The sequence below is a fragment of the Diabrotica undecimpunctata genome, chromosome 3, assembly GCF_040954645.1.
Source record: "Diabrotica undecimpunctata isolate CICGRU chromosome 3, icDiaUnde3, whole genome shotgun sequence".
NCBI lineage: Eukaryota > Metazoa > Arthropoda > Insecta > Coleoptera > Chrysomelidae > Diabrotica > Diabrotica undecimpunctata.
The window spans coordinates 108,236,176-108,254,868 of NC_092805.1; the positions used below are offsets into that span (position 1 = coordinate 108,236,176).

The following is an 18,693-nucleotide window of genomic DNA, read 5'->3' on the forward strand; positions in this document are numbered from 1 at the left end:
TACATACAGTTTTATGAAAGAACTTTGGCACAATTTGTTCTCGATATGGCTTCATGGATTAGAATCATTAGAGAGATTGTTTTTCATCAACTACAAAGAAGAATATATAAACTTTACAATGGGAAAAGAAAATGGATGGAGAAGGCAGGAGCATACAGAAGGCGGATAAGAGGCAAGGAAGCAGGGTGAAAGGATACCGGGAAAAAAACCTGGAGAGATAATAACAGATAATCTAAAGTTGGAAATGGTACCAGATGAAATGCAACCTAAATATAATTTCCAAATGCAGGAACTAATAAAGAGAAATTGCAGAGATATGTATTTAAAAATTATATCAGATAACCAGGTAGTATTAAAGGAATTGAATCGGATTGACTCACAAGTTAGTTTGGAACTGTCTTTAGAATCCAATTCGGATCAGAGTAAGTAACAAAGTAAGTTTACTCTGGGTGCCTGGACATATTGGTAGTGAAGGGAATGAAGTCTAAGCTTCCTGTTGTAACATAGTCAACTTCATTTTCATTGTCAGAGTCGTCATACTCTATTTTTTTTGTTCATTATCAATCCAAACATTCTTCCATTGCTGATGAAGATTGTAATCTGTAATATTACCTAAATAATTTTTATTTTAAAATGTAGGGTATATAACACATATTACTCTAAATAAAATTACACACTTATAATGCCACTCAAATAAGAACAGTACATTAATAGTCGCTGTGGACTCATTAAAGTTTCAATACACACTAAAGCGACACAATACCAACGCCAGAAGATACCTAGACTCGCTAACTGGTACAGAATTTGCTCTGGCCCTTTTAAATTCCAGTTTTTCCTGTATTCCAACTTTTCAAGGTATTTTTATTCTTTCTCATTATATGGCCACAATATTTACTAATGTTCCAACTAATTTTGCTTAGTCATTCAGTGATGTTGAGTTTGACAAGGATTAAGACATTGGTACTTTGTTGTATGTTGATTTCATCATCCATGACTCTGCAGTGGTGACAATGAGACATATGAGTGTCCTGGAGTCTTTTCTTATTTCTTCTTCACAATTATTGTTGTTAGTTATTTTTGAATCTAGGTATATAAATTCCTTCACGATCTCAATTCCACCAACACTTGCCAGGGCAAGATATCTTCTTTTGATCTACTAATTGCAATCAGTTTACTCTTTAATGTGGTGATTTTTAAACTGAGTTTATTGCTTATTTCACTTAGCTTTGAGATTAATTCATAAATTTCGTCTCCTATCACTCCTGTGTTACCTAGGAGAAAGAATGCAACCTTTTCGTAATCCCTTATGTATCCAGAAACATTCACTCAAGTATATGCTACTCTTATTTTGGCTTACGCAGATGTGTACAAATTGCCAATAAGGTAGACAGACAATGAGGAAGTCTCATCATCTCAAGAGAAGGCTGAATAGTAGAGGATGAATTAATCTGGTAGCTGGCAATGCCGGCTGCAGTCCATTAACATATGCATCTAAATTAATCTACTGACGTTTAAAGTTAAACAAGTTCAATTTATATTTACAACGATCAAATACTAACATACAAATATTTACATTTCATATAGAATGTTCATAAAATATCATATGCAATCGTGCAACATATGATTATTTTTTATTTTTATTTATTTAATACAGGGGATAACCCCACTAACAGTTTAAATTACAATATGGATTAGCTAAAGAATTAAAATTAAAATCGATTATATCTTTTAAGAAATCTCTTAAATCTAAATTGCTAAGTGAGTAACACATGTGCAACTATTTGATGACCTGTTATGAAGTATGTATAAACTGTGCGATAGTTTTTGGACAATATTTAAATGTTAAATGTTTCTATTGGTTATGGTTTTTAATTGATTCTTACATAACATGCAAAAAAATATATTATATTTTTTTTCTCTCTTGCTTAAGATGAAAAGCAGAGGTACTGATTTCTTGAAATCAGCACCAACTGATCTTCGGCATTTTTTCTTTCTTGTATTTTATGCATATATAAATTATATATTTTGTGTATTGTATGAATTTGAAGGAAAAATAAAGACCTTTATTATATACAATATCACAGTTAGGATTCAAAACTTGAAATTACTTATAATATAAAATCAATATTAAAAAGTTTAATATTGATCAATGTAAAAAAATGATTTTTAAAATCTTACATACTAAAAAAAAACAAAGTATAACAAGAACAAAATTCAACAATCCCAATATCCATATCACAAAGCAAGAGATCTTTTTAACTGAGTTAAAGTTATATTGAAAATATAAAAATCGCGATCATTTAATAGCCCCATGTAACTATCCAATGGGTTGTGAATACCATAGGTTGTTCTGTGGAAAGGAATATTGAAAACATTATGGTACCATAGAGCTTGATGGGGAACATTGAAGTTAATCTGGCTTAACAGGTTTGGACAATCAATAAATCTATGTATGATCTTATATATGGTGGTTCTTGAGTGAGGGTAAAGATAATTGTTGTTCGAAAAGGAAATAATCATGATTTTCAATAGTAATGTGGATCTCAAAAATTTATGCTGGACTCTTTCTATGGTTTCAATATTGTTATGAAAATAGGGTGGCCAAATAACTGAACAGTATTCCAAAATAGTTGTAACTAAGCAACTATACACTAATCTTGTTGAATTAATGGAGAAATACTTGCAATTCCTAGTAACGAACCAAGAAGTTTAGATGCCTTTATTGAAATATTTATGTGGTCACAGAAAGTAAGCTACTCATCGAAAATAACACCCAAATCCTGAATGGAAGAAACATAATTCAGTGGCTGATTATTAATAGTTTAGCTTGTTCAAATTCTATTGACTTTACGAGAAAAACTTATAAAACAACATTCTTTTACATTTAAGTGGAGTTTGTTCTGATTGCACCAATTTTGTAGTCTGTCATCTTGTAGTGTAGTAAGGCTTGATCTTTTAAACTGTCTACAACTTTCCAAAATTTTAAGTCATCTGCCAACATTAGACATTTGCTATTTAGGAAACAGGAAGTGATGTCATTAACGAAGATATTAAAAAGAAGTGGAGAAGTGTGGCCTCCTTGAGGAACTCCAGATGTTACTGTGATACTGTCAGATAGATGACATCCTATCTTGACCCTTTGACTTCTCTCAGATGTAGAGTTTTTAAACCATTCAACAAACCTGCCATGAAAACCTACATTTATTAATTTGCCTAAAAGTATTTGGTGATCTACACGATCAAATGCTTTGGAAAAATCTGTGTATATTGCATCTACCTGTTTACGGTCTTCCATATGAGATAATATATCAGATTGATAGCAAACCAAATTTGTTACAGTGGATTTTTTGCTATGAAAACCATGTTGTGATTGAGATATTAAGCCTTTACATAACCAAGAAAGTTGCTTTGCTATAAGACTGTCGAAGAGCTTAGGGATTGCAGATTGGTGCTTGGCTTTCATGATTGGTTCTTCAACATAATCTTCAACTTAACTCTCCATGAAATAGTCCTCATCATGTGCAGGTGTGCTTTGACTGGCGCATCTCCAATAAGCAAACCTTTTATGATTCTGAACTGAGTCTAATATGTTTTCTGCAGTATTTTATTTCAGTGGTATAGGAAATATTTTTCCATTCTTCAATTTCTGTGTCCACCATTTGATTATGAATTGAAGTCTTTTGGGTGTTTAAATTTCTGTGCAACCTCTAAATATCACTGGATAATAGTTTAATGTGTCCCTAAACACCTATGCCAATTAACATAGAGTGCTCTGAAAGAGTACTTATTATTAGGCATTTGCAATATCTGCTACAACAGCAGATAATATTTGGAAGAAATCGATTTGAAAGTATTGACTACTGGGCTTACATTATTTGATTTTATATATATACACACATTTTATTACACATGACTTAAATATATGTGTTGTAACAAATCTATATTGGTTTTATTTTTTCAGCACATATTTTGGAATTCACAGTGGAACCATCAGATACAGTTGTAGAATCAGGTCAATCAACGGTCCTTGACTGTGTTGTAAGAGCTTCCCACCATCAATCCAGTGTACTTATCCAGTGGTTGGATCAGGATGGATCAAAACTGACTTTTATTGGTGATTCATACAGGTAATGTATTATGAAAATGTAATAAACTTTATCTTTGACTCATCTGATTTGTTATTTTTTGAAGTATATCATTACATAAATGTCATTTGTAAAAATCATTTGCATCCAGTAATTGATAAACTATACATCATGTAAGGCAATAAATACAGGACAATGTGTATAAAATTGTTTTTATGCTGACCTACTACTAGACAATATGTCATTTGCCTAATAATGTGTATATTCATTTTTAAATAGGGCATAGGTAGGGAAGTTTATTTTTTATGACACTGTTGACATACATCTGAATTGTGCCTGCTTAACACTTTATCATATTTTATTAATGATTAATGAAATTAATTTTCATTCTAATTTTTTCTTCAATTTCTTGGGAATTTAAGTTCAAAAAAGGTAGACTAATCATACAGCATGTCATACATACCATAAGAGTATCTATTATATTAATACTCACCTGTTAGGAGTTCCATTGTAATATGTATTTTTTTAAGAAGGTTGAAATATTAAATAAAAATAAATTTTTACAAGTAATGTGTTATTATTACCAAATAAAATTAGAAGCATGTAATAATGATATATTTAATTATATTATCACAAGGTAAAATTATTGTAAATATTACTTATTTTTTTTTATTCTTGTTTTATAGATCTCAACTTACCAATGGATCATTATATATAACTAGTGTGATAGAGGAACAAAGATTGACTGGCAAATACCAATGTATTGCAACTTTGCCAAATGTAGGATCCATAGTAAGCAGGATAGCCAAATTGAGCATAGCCAGTAAGTTATTTTATATTTATTTTGTATCCCTGTGCAAAAAATTTTTCAAGTAATCAACAATATATACTAGCTAACAGAGTTTCATTTCAGGGTCTTTTTTAATTTGGTATAAAAGGAACTAGCAGATGATTGCCTAGATTACAGTGTCCTAGTGTTGTTTTTAATTTAATGTTTATGATTAACTTCTATGAAATCTTTTTAATTTCTAAGATTTCTCATTCTTTATGCATCAAAAAGGATGAATTCAATGGCTCTCATATAAACTTTTGTACTGAACATCAAACAACCTATCGTTAAGGGACGGCTCATTGATATTTGAGTTTGGGGGAGCCAAAACTAATACAAAATTTTTTTGATGCCTTGAAAATTTGTTTTATTCCAAATAATGATCTCTAGTGACCTATTGTGATTTTTGAGTAGGATCAAGGACGATTGGGAGTTATACCTACCGTACAGCCAATAAATCGAATTAAAAATATTATTTTGGACAAACACTCCTTTGAACTCAAATCAGATGCAAATCGATATTATTATAAGACGTTTTAAAACAGAAAATCCAGTTTTGATCGTTAGGACGATTATTTGTTCGGATTGCGTCATAAAGGGTCTTCCAATAGGGATTTCCGAACTTTAAAAGTTGGTAGCGGACATATTGTTGAGCCTACATATATGTGAAATTTGCTCTCATTTATCCAGTCTGTTTTGCTAAATCACTATGGATAGATCCAGAAAATCCCCTTTTGGACGTTAGGAGGATTCTTTGTTTGGATTGCATCATAAATAAGGACCTTCGAACTTTGACAGTTGGTAATGGCCATATTGTTGAAGCTACATTGGTCAAATTATTATTACTTATTACAAGAATAGCAGAGGAAAGTGGAAGATTTTGGTTTAGATTTTAATATTAATAAGACTAAGAATATGATCATCAGTAAAAGCAAAATTACACCTGGACAACTGTTAGTCAACCAATAACCAATTACTGCTATCTGGGCACAAATTCGAATGCTCGGTGGGAACACTCGACGGAGATAAAAGTACGGATTCAGAAGGCAAGATCTGCGTTCATTAAACAAAATGAAAAAGATTTTCAGTAGTCACGATCTACAACTCCCAATTAAGGTTCATCTGCTGAGATATGTTTTCCCAAATGGTTTTTTTTACAACCATATTGAGTATAAGAATAAAAGATTTTCCTTAAATTGTAATTAATGTAGTTTCTTTCTATTAGCTATGTCTAAAATATATTTTCCTATTATTTTGCTAGATCTAGTAGGATTTCAAGAAGAACCACGTGATTTAAGTGTATATGTCAACCAACGTGCATATTTTGCTTGCCACGTCATTGGAAATCCATCTCCGAAAATTAGATGGCTCAAAGATGAAAGGCCTCTTATTATAGATGATGTAAGAATGGCCATATTGCCTTCAGGTGCTCTGGAAATTGACGAAGTTGTTGAATCAGATCAAGGATCTTACAGGTAATGTTTAAAATTTTTTCAGCAATCAAATAACTTTATATTAATTAACTGCTTCACATGTTGCTTGGACCTTTCTGTAAATATCGGATTGTGCATTATTAAAAGTGAATGTAACTTTCAGAATTTATATATTTTTTTTCAAAATTCATGACATAATTTACACAACTTTAAAAAAAAAACGGAAAAAAAAATAATTAAATGTTTGGGCCTGACCATGCTCAATTTGGTTGTCGATAGTTTTTCATTCTATAGACATTAATCATTCCAACTATTTTTTAGAAGTATTTCTATCTCTAGTTTTTTTTATATCTTAGTTCTTGTGTTATCTCTTCATGTTTTTCCGATTTAATTATTTGGATTTAACTTTAAAGTCCAGATATTACTTACAAATGTTTATACTCGGATTTACCTATTAATACAAAACTAATGTTGAATGCCACTTCTCTTCTTCTCTAGATTAATAGTTTGTATGTTAATTTTCGAAACATTTTAAAATTGTAAATTTGAATTCATTATCAGCATCATTTTAATCAAATTTATAGTTAATCCAGATTATCTTTCATAATTTTATTTGAATATTTTCAATACCTTCATGTTTCAAGAATACAAAAATTGTTCCTTAAATATTAGTAACATTATTTTTAGTTCTACCTGTTATAATTATTATTCAATAAATTGTGGTAGATTTATAGTTGCATACATGAATAATAATAAATAATTACTTGTTGCCTAAGGCTATGTATGCAAATGGGAAATTCCAGTTATAACATTGTATTTTACAAATGGAATGCAAATAAAAACAATATAAGCACAATTTCTCCTTTGTTTATTTTTTGCTTAATCTATCAAATTTATAGGCTATCCTACAAAATAGTGTAACATGAACATTGCCTCAAATGAACCTCAATGGAACAAAATATTAGTGTTTGACAATGTTGCCACGTCCTTATAATGTAAATGTTAAATGCGTCAAATATAAAGAAAGAAAGCTTTTAAAAAGTACATTTACAATATATATATATATATATATATATATATATATATATATATATATATATATATATATATATATATATATATATATATATATATATATATATATATATATATTATTTTATGGATTCAGAAAATTTTTAATTTATATAAAACACGAACGATTAATTATTTGTTTCTTTCGATATTAATTGCAGTTAATTATTACATTTTTTTTTTGGAGTTTCCCCTTCGATATTTTATGGATAGATTTGGCACTAGAGTCAGATCCCTCCAACCCACTAGTTGTCAGATTGTAACAAATGTTTATCAGATGAAAATAATTACTTGCCGTTTTGGAGTGTGCGTGTCCACATAATTTACCTCTTAATTAATCAATTAATTAATATATATCTGAAGAATACTGGCAGAATAGACAGGCTTGGCGAACGGGAACCACCCAAAGGTGGATTATGCTATGAACGGGATATATATATTGTGACGATCAGGGTTTATAGAAAATAATTTATAAGTTATATACTACATAATATTAGATATTTGGTTGTTTTAAATAAGTTATATACTAGAGAATTTAATAAAAATATATTTATGTGAGGGTATTTTTAATAAATTAGCATATAATAAGTGTAAAAAGTTGTATTTTAATATTGTAAATATATATAAGTGAGCCATGTGCTTAGGCAACCAAAAATACTCTCGGAGATTGACAGATATTTATACTCTGAAGTGACGTTTAAGAATATTTACGAATATAAAGTGGGTTATAATAATATATTGTTTGAAATGTGTATTTTATTAAATTAGAATGTTAAGTTACTAATTTAATTATATATTCTGATCTGAAAAGCCTAAATGTAAACAAAATTATTAATAGAAAAGAATGGAATTCTCTGGATCTCCGGAGATGGCCATGTTTGCGAAATGGTTTGTTCCAGAAAATTCATACAAGTATGAAATAGAACAAATTGGAACATGATCTCTTACGAGATGGTTCTAGAATGTCCAAAAGATATAAATACCCGTGATTTGGATTCAAGATGGAGTTTTTGGCAGTTTTAGAAGTTTTTAGTCAGAAGTCAAGCAGTTTATTATGAAAGTTAGTTGGAGTCAGTGAATCAAATACAAATAGTCAAAATGTTTAATATAGTGAGTTAAATGAAGATTAAAAATTATGCATATAATTTAATGCACATTTATAATTATACACAAATAATTATTGAAGATAAAAAAAGGTATATTGGAAGAAATTAAATTACATTATGGTTGGAGATTAGTATAAATCAACTTATAATAATTGGATATTGGTATATTGAAAAGAAGAATAAATATAAATGCTGTTTGCTGGTTTGGTTGGTGGTGTATAAATGCTGGAACTATATCTTAAATTAGTAGAAGCTGATAATTGGAAAAAGAAATTTCACAAAAACAAGGATAACCGAAGTACGAAGACTTTCAGTGGTGATTAGAATATATATAGTGGAAAACAGTTCATTTAGGCATTCAGTGAAAGAAAGGTACAAAATTTTGTTAATATAATTTAGTTAATATCATAACAATTTCAATTTTGAAGATAGTTTGTTTAAATTTAACATTGTCTATAGAATTTAATTAGTTTTATAAGAATATCAAATTAAAGATAGTTTATTTTAAATTTACATTGGCTAGGTTAGATATATATGTGTGTTTCATAATAGTTATAATAAAGATAATTTAAAAAAGTACTTACAAACTAATTCTTTGAGAACCGCGATAAAAACCCTATATATTATATTATTAAAATTACTCATTGCTCATCATTCAAACAAAAAACACATCATAACAATTTGGCACCCAACGCGGTGGCTCTCTATTTAAAAGAATTAGTTTGGGAAGATAAGTGCTCTCATATAATTAAATTAATTATCAGTAGAAAGGAAAAATTATAGATTTTATTTTTAATTATATTTGAACAAGTAAAGTCTCAAAATGTCTCAAGGAAAGAAAGGTACAAGAAGCAAAAAGAATGAAGAAGATGTGGAAGTAGAAACACAACCTATACAAGAGGAGAGTTTAGTTCAAGTTCCACAAGATACTGCAGAAATGAATCCAGAAAGAGAGGAAAATGTCAATATGGCAGCTTTGATGTCATTAATGATGCAGATGAACAAGACAATGGAAGAGAATACAAAAGAAATCAAAGAACACATAAAAAAATTGGAAGAGAATTCAAAAGAAGTCAAAGAAGACATGAAAAAAATGGAACAGAAATTGGAAGAGAATTATAGAAAATTAGAAAAGAAAATAGAAGATAATAATAATAAAATTATAAAACAAATAGAAAAACAAATGGATAAAAAACTGGAAGCTGCAGAGAAAAAAGTAGCAAATGAAATAAAAAATATACGGAATGACTACAAGAAAAGAATAGAAAATGAGAGGACAGAAGTAAAGAGGATTATTCAAGATAATAAGATAGATATAGAACAGAAAATAGAGTTACAGAAATGTAACTTAGAAGTAAAAATTAACGAAGACAGGAGAAACGCAGAAGAAAAATTAGACGATATACAACAAAATATCCAAATAAATAGTAATCAAATAAGAAATGTGGAACAGAGAATAGATGATATTTCACAAATGAGAGACATAGGGAGACCTTACTTAAATTTAACAAATGAGACTGGGATTAAATTCTCTGGTAATATAAAAAATTTGCATCCTAGAGTATACATAAATAGTTTAAAACATAAATTAAGATTTGTGAATAATATTAATGATATTAAAGATTATATTAGAATGACATTAAATGACAATGCAGCAACTTGGTTTGCTAGTATTGAAAATGATTTAGATAACTTTCAAACATTTGAAAATAAATTTTTAAATTATTATTGGGGTGAATTAGAGCAAGCAAAGTTTAGAGAAATTCTATATTTTGGAAAGTATAATCAAAATTTAAAATCAAATATGGTAGATTATGCATTGAAATTGATAACAGTTGCAAAATATTTAGAACCACCACTTAGAGAGGATGAAACAGTCTTAAATGTATCTAGACATTTTGATGCTGATGTTGTGCAAACCGTAACTGTACAAAATATTCAAACAATAGATAGTTTTATTAATTTTATTCAAAGAATACAAAGAGGCAATATGACAAGTAATAATAACAACAGAAAAAACAATAATAACTTTCAATATAATAAAAATGATAATCAACAATCATATAACATTAATACTAGGTATGGTAATAATTTACAAAATTTTAATAATAATAACAGTAATCCAAATAGACAGAACTTTAATAATAATACTAGTTATAATAGACAAAATTTTAATAATAATACTAATTATAATAGACAACATTTTAATGACAGTACTAATAATAATAGACAAGATTTTAATAATAGAAGAAATACAGAGCGACCTAACTATAACAGACAGGTAAATTGTGTTCGAAGGAATAGAAGCTGTGAAGACAGGAAACAAAATAGTACAAGGCAGGAAAATGTGAGTAGAAGTCATAGTAGGGAAAGACATAGGACATCAGATCCAAGTGGTCAGATACAATCTGACAATTCTAATAATCAAAATTTTGTGCAGTAAACTTTCTGAATTACAAGTTAGGCCATTGCTATTATGAAAAACCTTCTGAATTTATTTTTTTAGATGAAGAGAAAATTATTGAATCTATTAATTTAATTTATATAAATGCTTTGGCCAAAAATAAAATGATTAAAATTATGATAGATACTGGTTCAGAAAGTACATTAGTCTCGGAGAATTTTATTTTTAATACATTAAAACTATCAGATATAATAAAGATTCCAAAAATTAAAATTATTGGTGCAAATAATAAGAAGTTGGGTGAAATTGATAAACTAGCCAATTTTAAAATTAATATTCTTAATAAAGAAATTAATATGCAAGGATTTATTGTCAAGGATTTATGTGTTGATATATTAATGGGAAATGATGAATTGGAAAAGAAGAAAGTAAAGATAGATTTTGAAGAAAAAATGGTAACTTTGGAAGGGCAAATAATTAAATTTATGCAGAAAGATGAGGTGGAAGAAGGAATAAGAGTTGATAGGATATTATTAAAAGAAAATAATGATGTTTATGAAGAAGAAATGTATTTTGATGATAGGGAAATGTCCCAAAAGAATGTAAAGAATAATTATTGTAGTGAATATTTAAGGAATGGAAATTTTAAGCAGATGGATGCCTACGAGGCGGAGTGCGTAAAATTGGAAGCAAGGAATAATGAGTACATAATGAAGAATAATGTTATTTGTAAAAAAGAAGATATGATGAAAGTTTTAAATTGCCCTGAAGAATATAAATCAATAGTCATTTCCATATTGCAGCAACACAAGGGACTTGTCAATAAAGAAAATAGAATTGCACAGAATTATATCCATAGTATAAAAGTTAAAGAAGAAAAAGATTTTAAAACAAAATCATACCCAATACCATATAAATACAGAGAAGAAGTAAACAAAACAATTAATAATATGTTAGAAGATGGGATCATTGAGAAGGCAGACACACGTTTTATTAACCCCATAGTAGTAGTACGAAAAAGATCAGGTGAAATCAGGTTATGTTTGGATGCAAGGAATATTAACAAGATTACTGAAAAGCAATTTGAAGCACCAATGAGTATAGATGGAATATTAGGAAGAATTACAGGAATGTCATTTTTCACTAAAATCGATTTACAGCATAGTTTCTGGTTAATACCTCTAGAAAGAAAAAGTAGACATTATACAGGATTTCAGATAGATGGAGTAGTATATCAATTCAAACTAGTACCATTTGGACTTCAATCATCTTGCAGTGTTCTATGTAGATGTCTTCATGATATTTTGGATCAATATGAACATTTTATAATTCACTACATTGGTGATATATTAATTGTTTCTAAAACGGCTGAAGATCATGAGAAACACCTAAAAATTATAATAAACAGATTAGATAAAGTTGGACTTAAAATAAATCAAGAAAAATGTACATTTTTTCAAAAAGTAGTGATATATCTAGGTTATAAACTTAATACTAACAGCTTACTGATATATCCATTTTATTCAATAGACTTGATTTGTTAAATAGAGGGTAGATTTCATTATTTTGAATCAATTTGACATCATACTTGTTGAATTTTGTATATATGGAAATTAATTTGTACCCTAAAAATCATAATTTGGGGTTAGATACTATAATTGCTATAAAAAATGTCTTTCTAATATAATAAAGTGGAAAAACTTACCAATTTATATTGATGAAGTTATTTTGAATGGAAATAATTCCTAGATTTTGTCTATAAATAAACAGAACACAATATAGATTATATTTTTAATTAAGGTTATATTTTATTCTCTGATAAAATCCATTCTCCATTTGACATGACAGTTTGACCATAGAATAGCCGAACTGTGCAGCGTTGTTCTCTGTTTTGATATAGACAGCGAACAGGGATGTATTTAACACACTTTAAATAATAAAAAAAAATTGAATTATTAATTTATTAAATTTAATAAGGTATGAGAAAATTAATATTTAAAAAAATAATAAGTAAATTATTTATTTTAAATATTATTTTTGGGGTATTGTGACGATCAGGGTTTATAGAAAATAATTTATAAGTTATATACTACATAATATTAGATATTTGGTTGTTTTAAATAAGTTATATACTAGAGAATTTAATAAAAATATATTTATGTGAGGGTATTTTTAATAAATTAGCATATAATAAGTGTAAAAAGTTGTATTTTAATATTGTAAATATATATAAGTGAGCCATGTGCTTAGGCAACCAAAAATACTCTCGGAGATTGACAGATATTTATACTCTGAAGTGACGTTTAAGAATATTTACGAATATAAAGTGGGTTATAATAATATATTGTTTGAAATGTGTATTTTATTAAATTAGAATGTTAAGTTACTAATTTAATTATATATTCTGATCTGAAAAGCCTAAATGTAAACAAAATTATTAATAGAAAAGAATGGAATTCTCTGGATCTCCGGAGATGGCCATGTTTGCGAAATGGTTTGTTCCAGAAAATTCATACAAGTATGAAATAGAACAAATTGGAACATGATCTCTTACGAGATGGTTCTAGAATGTCCAAAAGATATAAATACCCGTGATTTGGATTCAAGATGGAGTTTTTGGCAGTTTTAGAAGTTTTTAGTCAGAAGTCAAGCAGTTTATTATGAAAGTTAGTTGGAGTCAGTGAATCAAATACAAATAGTCAAAATGTTTAATATAGTGAGTTAAATGAAGATTAAAAATTATGCATATAATTTAATGCACATTTATAATTATACACAAATAATTATTGAAGATAAAAAAAGGTATATTGGAAGAAATTAAATTACATTATGGTTGGAGATTAGTATAAATCAACTTATAATAATTGGATATTGGTATATTGAAAAGAAGAATAAATATAAATGCTGTTTGCTGGTTTGGTTGGTGGTGTATAAATGCTGGAACTATATCTTAAATTAGTAGAAGCTGATAATTGGAAAAAGAAATTTCACAAAAACAAGGATAACCGAAGTACGAAGACTTTCAGTGGTGATTAGAATATATATAGTGGAAAACAGTTCATTTAGGCATTCAGTGAAAGAAAGGTACAAAATTTTGTTAATATAATTTAGTTAATATCATAACAATTTCAATTTTGAAGATAGTTTGTTTAAATTTAACATTGTCTATAGAATTTAATTAGTTTTATAAGAATATCAAATTAAAGATAGTTTATTTTAAATTTACATTGGCTAGGTTAGATATATATGTGTGTTTCATAATAGTTATAATAAAGATAATTTAAAAAAGTACTTACAAACTAATTCTTTGAGAACCGCGATAAAAACCCTATATATTATATTATTAAAATTACTCATTGCTCATCATTCAAACAAAAAACACATCATAACAATATATATATATATATATATATATATATATATATATATATATATATATATATATATATATCATATGCTCTTACCCGATTTTGAATATATCGAAGCATACAACATATACATTATAAGGACATGGTAAAACTATAAACACCAATATTTTGTTCTGTGGAGGTTTATTCGAGGCTATGTTCATGTTGTACTGTTTTGTTGGATAACCAATGTATAGCAATTTAAACATTCAGATCAACATGGCGCCAAACATCTTTAACATTAGGTTATCTCTGAACATAACAATTTGATTTTGTCTTAGTGTTAGTTATTTAAGATATTTGTTTTTTTTTAGATGTAATGCTTCTGGACTGAGCTCATATAAATTGAGCAATAAAGCTATTTTGCACATAAATAGGGACCAAGAAGAAGCACTACATGTAACGCCTCCTACTTTTATTGCAAAACCTTTGCCAGGAACATTTGTTGAAGGGCAAAACGTTTCTTTAGACTGTGCAGCTAACAGTTTTCCAGTACCTACAATTACTTGGTTGAAAGATGGTTATCCCATCGATATGAAGTAAGTTTTTAGACGTCTTATGAAATATGTGACTAAAAATGAAAATTTCTTATGGTATTACCCACACCAATGATTTCTATGTTTTACTATATCTAGCTATAAAAGCGGACATATTTTCTTATATATTTGCGTAAATTGTAGGTAAATATAAGGGAACTTATATTTATTTTATTGCGAAACTCTAATTATCTTTTAATGTTGTACCTGCCTGGTGTTTATTTTGGTTATTTAGGGAAATATCTCTATCAACATATTAAAACAGTTGTTTGTTAGAATTATGTTTTATGCGTAGAAGCTGTACAAAACAAATAAAATAATAAAAAAAATATTAAGTAGATAAAAAGTACATAAAAATAACCATATACAATACGGTCGCATTAATCCGAACCCAAGGGCGTCCGAACGACGCGGTAGTCCCAACAGGCTCGCGCTACTCCTGCCTCCCCCACGATTGAATCGGCATGAATCAACATGACGAACGTCAGTTTTTACTTTCCTTGCCCATCTACGTATTATTTAGTTCTGTTAGTGCTTTCGTATCATGACGGCTCCACGTAAACACGTGACTTTGACTATCGAACAAAAGACCAAAATTCTCAAGTTGATACAGCAAGGAACTAGCTACAGTTTCATTTCAAAACAGTTCGGTATTGGCAAATCTACCATTACGAACATTAAGAAGAATAAAGAAAATATCGAAAACTTCGTCAGCGAAACGGAAAGCGGTCCAGGGAAGAGGAAAACCATGTAGAAGAAGAGGTAGAAAGTGCATTATTCATGTGGTTCAGACAACAGCGGAGAAAACATGTTCCGGTGAGTGATGAAATGTTGTGTAAAAAGCCCGTCATTTCCATCGTGAAATGTCACCAAATCATCAAGCTTTTAGCGCATGTAAAGGTTGGTTGGACAACTTCAAACGACGTCATGGAGTTAAAGATCTCAAAATTACTGGTGAGATACTTTCGAGTAATGCCGACGGCATCGAACCCTTCCGAACTGCGTTTGAAGAACTTGTGATTAAAAACAATTTGACACCTGAGCAAATTTACAATGCAGATGAAAGTGGGTTATTTTGACCCATGTTACCAGACCACACATTGGTTTCATCTTAAGAAAAGAACGCTTTTGGTCAAAAAATTATGAAAGAAATGATCACCTTTATGCCTTGTGCAAATGCTTCAGGGACTCACAACCTTCGTTTGCTTGTTGTGGGGATAGCTAACAAGCCTCGTGCATTCAAATCTGTTGATCTTCCCGTATGGTATCGAAGGCAAAAAAATGCATGGGTGACAAGAGATTTGTTCTTGGATCGGTTCAAAACTGAATTCGTCCCTGATGTTCTCATGTGTCATCTTACACGTGTGAACCTCCCTCAGGAGACAGAGTTGCTGCTGGACAACTGCCCTGGTCATCCATCCGCTGATGAACTTCGTTGTGAAGATGGTAAAATGTTTGCCATGTTCTTACCACCCAACACGATAGCTATGATTCAACCAATGGACCAGAATGTCACCCAGAACACAAAATTGCGCTATCGAAAAGCTTCACTCTCCAACATTCTTGCTGACGAGCGAAGTGGAACGGATCTGGTAGTAGCTTTGAAGAAAGTTAATCTCAAAGACGTCGTTTTCAATTTGGCAAATTGTTGGTCATCCATTTCACAACGTTTGATTCAACTTTCTTGGGAAAACTTGAGCCCAAACTTAGTGGATGTTGACCACTCTTTATCCAACGAAAAGTACATCATTTTAAGCCCTCTTATCGCTCAGCTGGCTCAAGACAACACGACAATAATTACTGAATCTGAGGTTCGAGAATGGGCATCAGGTGGCTTTGACAAAGAAATTGACACACAAGAAAAGCTCACGGATAAAGAAATTGTAAGGGCCATTCAAAATGAAGAAACGGAAGAGTAGGATGTCATTGATGAACTACATGCTTCAAAACCTTCTACTGCTGAAGCTGTCAAAGCCCTGAACACGGCCATCAGTTGGACAGAAGACAACCTCAACAGCAGCGAGGAGATCATGATACTGAGGCGTATAAGAGACAGAGCGTTTGGTGAGCACGTCGAGACTGGCGTCAACACTTTCATTGTGTTTTTGCAGTTTTTCTTCTCCCAATAAAAAAAGTCATAGGTAATCCGAACGATGCGATCATCAGAACAACCTGTTTCCTCGATTCTGTTCGGATTAACGGGACCGTACTGTAATCAAATTATGTATTTGTCTTGTAATTGATTAAGCCAAAACCAAGGGAAAAAATCCATTCAATAAAGGTTTATTATTTTCATGGAAATAAACCACAATTGAAAGTTAAAGTAAGTTTATTGACGTTTCAATTTCCACTTCGGAAATCGTTCTCAAAATACAAACATTAGCACTACGTTAACCTTAAATTGTGGTTTATTCCCATTAAAATAGTAATTACTTTAAAATGCCACAAGAAAATAGCTTCAAAACAATATAAAGTTTTAAATGTACAGGTTGGTATCAGCGAATGTCTTATTCTTAATATATTAGGACTTAGGTCTCTTATTTTCTAATCTTAAGGCTGTACTAATATTTGTGACGTTGATGTTCAATGCCTTGCGTTACAGGCTAATCCTTCACTATGCATTCGTGTAACATGCTTATTCCATTCTCGTCTTACTCAGTGTACATCCTGTATTATACAGAGATCTCTCATTTGTCTCTTAATGTTTTCCCAGCAATAGATCTCTCTGTAGTAATAATATAATAATACAGATTCTGCTCTCGTTTCTATTGCATAGCGAAAGTCCTTAAAATACTTCACTAACCACTGCACATATTAAAGTTAAGAAAATTTCAGCTTTTTTATTGGATTTACTGTAGCAGAGTCTTCAAAAAAGAAGGATAAAACATTACAGTGAATTTTTCTTTGTTTCACTATACTTTGAATGCAGACTTTGCGGGTTCTTTTACTAAAGAATGACTGGAGGAACTGTTTCCCCGCGAACAAGTTAATGATTTACGGACACTACTTCATCTCCACTTCCATAAGCAGGCAGCTGAACATGTTTTATCTCTTGTGAACAAGACATAAATCGAAAGTTAATGAAACCATACTAGATTTTCTTAAAAATGAAATCACAAAAACTTCTAATTCCACTCCTATATCTGGCGAACAAAGACCAAAATTTCCACTTGATTCACAGACATGTAAATGGGACTCTTTCGCTATCTTATACAACCATATCGGGCAAAGTGTAACCAGCATCGTAGCGGTATCGTTAGTACTGGCGTAACTGGCTGCTAGTGCTAGGTCACGACTGAATTTCTTATTCTCACGCATTGATGTTTTCCCCGGTAAAATTCTTTCAATCCGCTTTGCTTAGAGGCATATGGCTGGACAAACAAACAATTGGAGTATGTTTATTTTTGAGACGCAATTCTAAAAGTGCTAAATAGGGTGAGATTTACAGAGAAAACAATTTAAAAAGAATAACGCGATTGCTTTTATTATATGCAATTGAGAATGTATAAATAAACATTTAGATTATGCCTTCACGTTCGAAGATTTTAATTGTTTCTTTTTCGAATATTTCTAAGAATCGAATTAAAACCTTATACAGGATGGTAAAAAGTTCTACAATTTCATCTATTTCTGTCATTACTTTTTTTAATTAATTATACCATTTTATCAAATATGCATTTAATACATGCTTTTATTCATTTGTTTAAATTTATTTTTTCACTTATTACTTAATATATTATTTTCTATAAATTCTGTTTAAGATTCATAAAAGCCTTTTATGTGAGTTAAACATGTTACTATATTTAACATATTTAGTTTAAT

General features: G+C 29.7%; 1 protein-coding gene across 2 annotated transcripts in view; it reads left to right on the plus strand.

Moving 5' to 3' along the window:
• The window catches only part of fra (neogenin protein frazzled), an 80,830-nt gene that overhangs the window by 6,162 nt on the left and 55,975 nt on the right, over nucleotides 1-18,693 (plus strand). For both annotated transcript variants that reach the window (XM_072526551.1, XM_072526552.1), the window contains exons 2-5: nucleotides 3,962-4,127; nucleotides 4,772-4,908; nucleotides 6,176-6,389; nucleotides 14,650-14,874. In XM_072526551.1, the coding sequence (XP_072382652.1) occupies nucleotides 3,962-4,127; nucleotides 4,772-4,908; nucleotides 6,176-6,389; nucleotides 14,650-14,874 (742 nt within the window). The remainder of the gene's footprint in view (nucleotides 1-3,961; nucleotides 4,128-4,771; nucleotides 4,909-6,175; nucleotides 6,390-14,649; nucleotides 14,875-18,693) is intronic.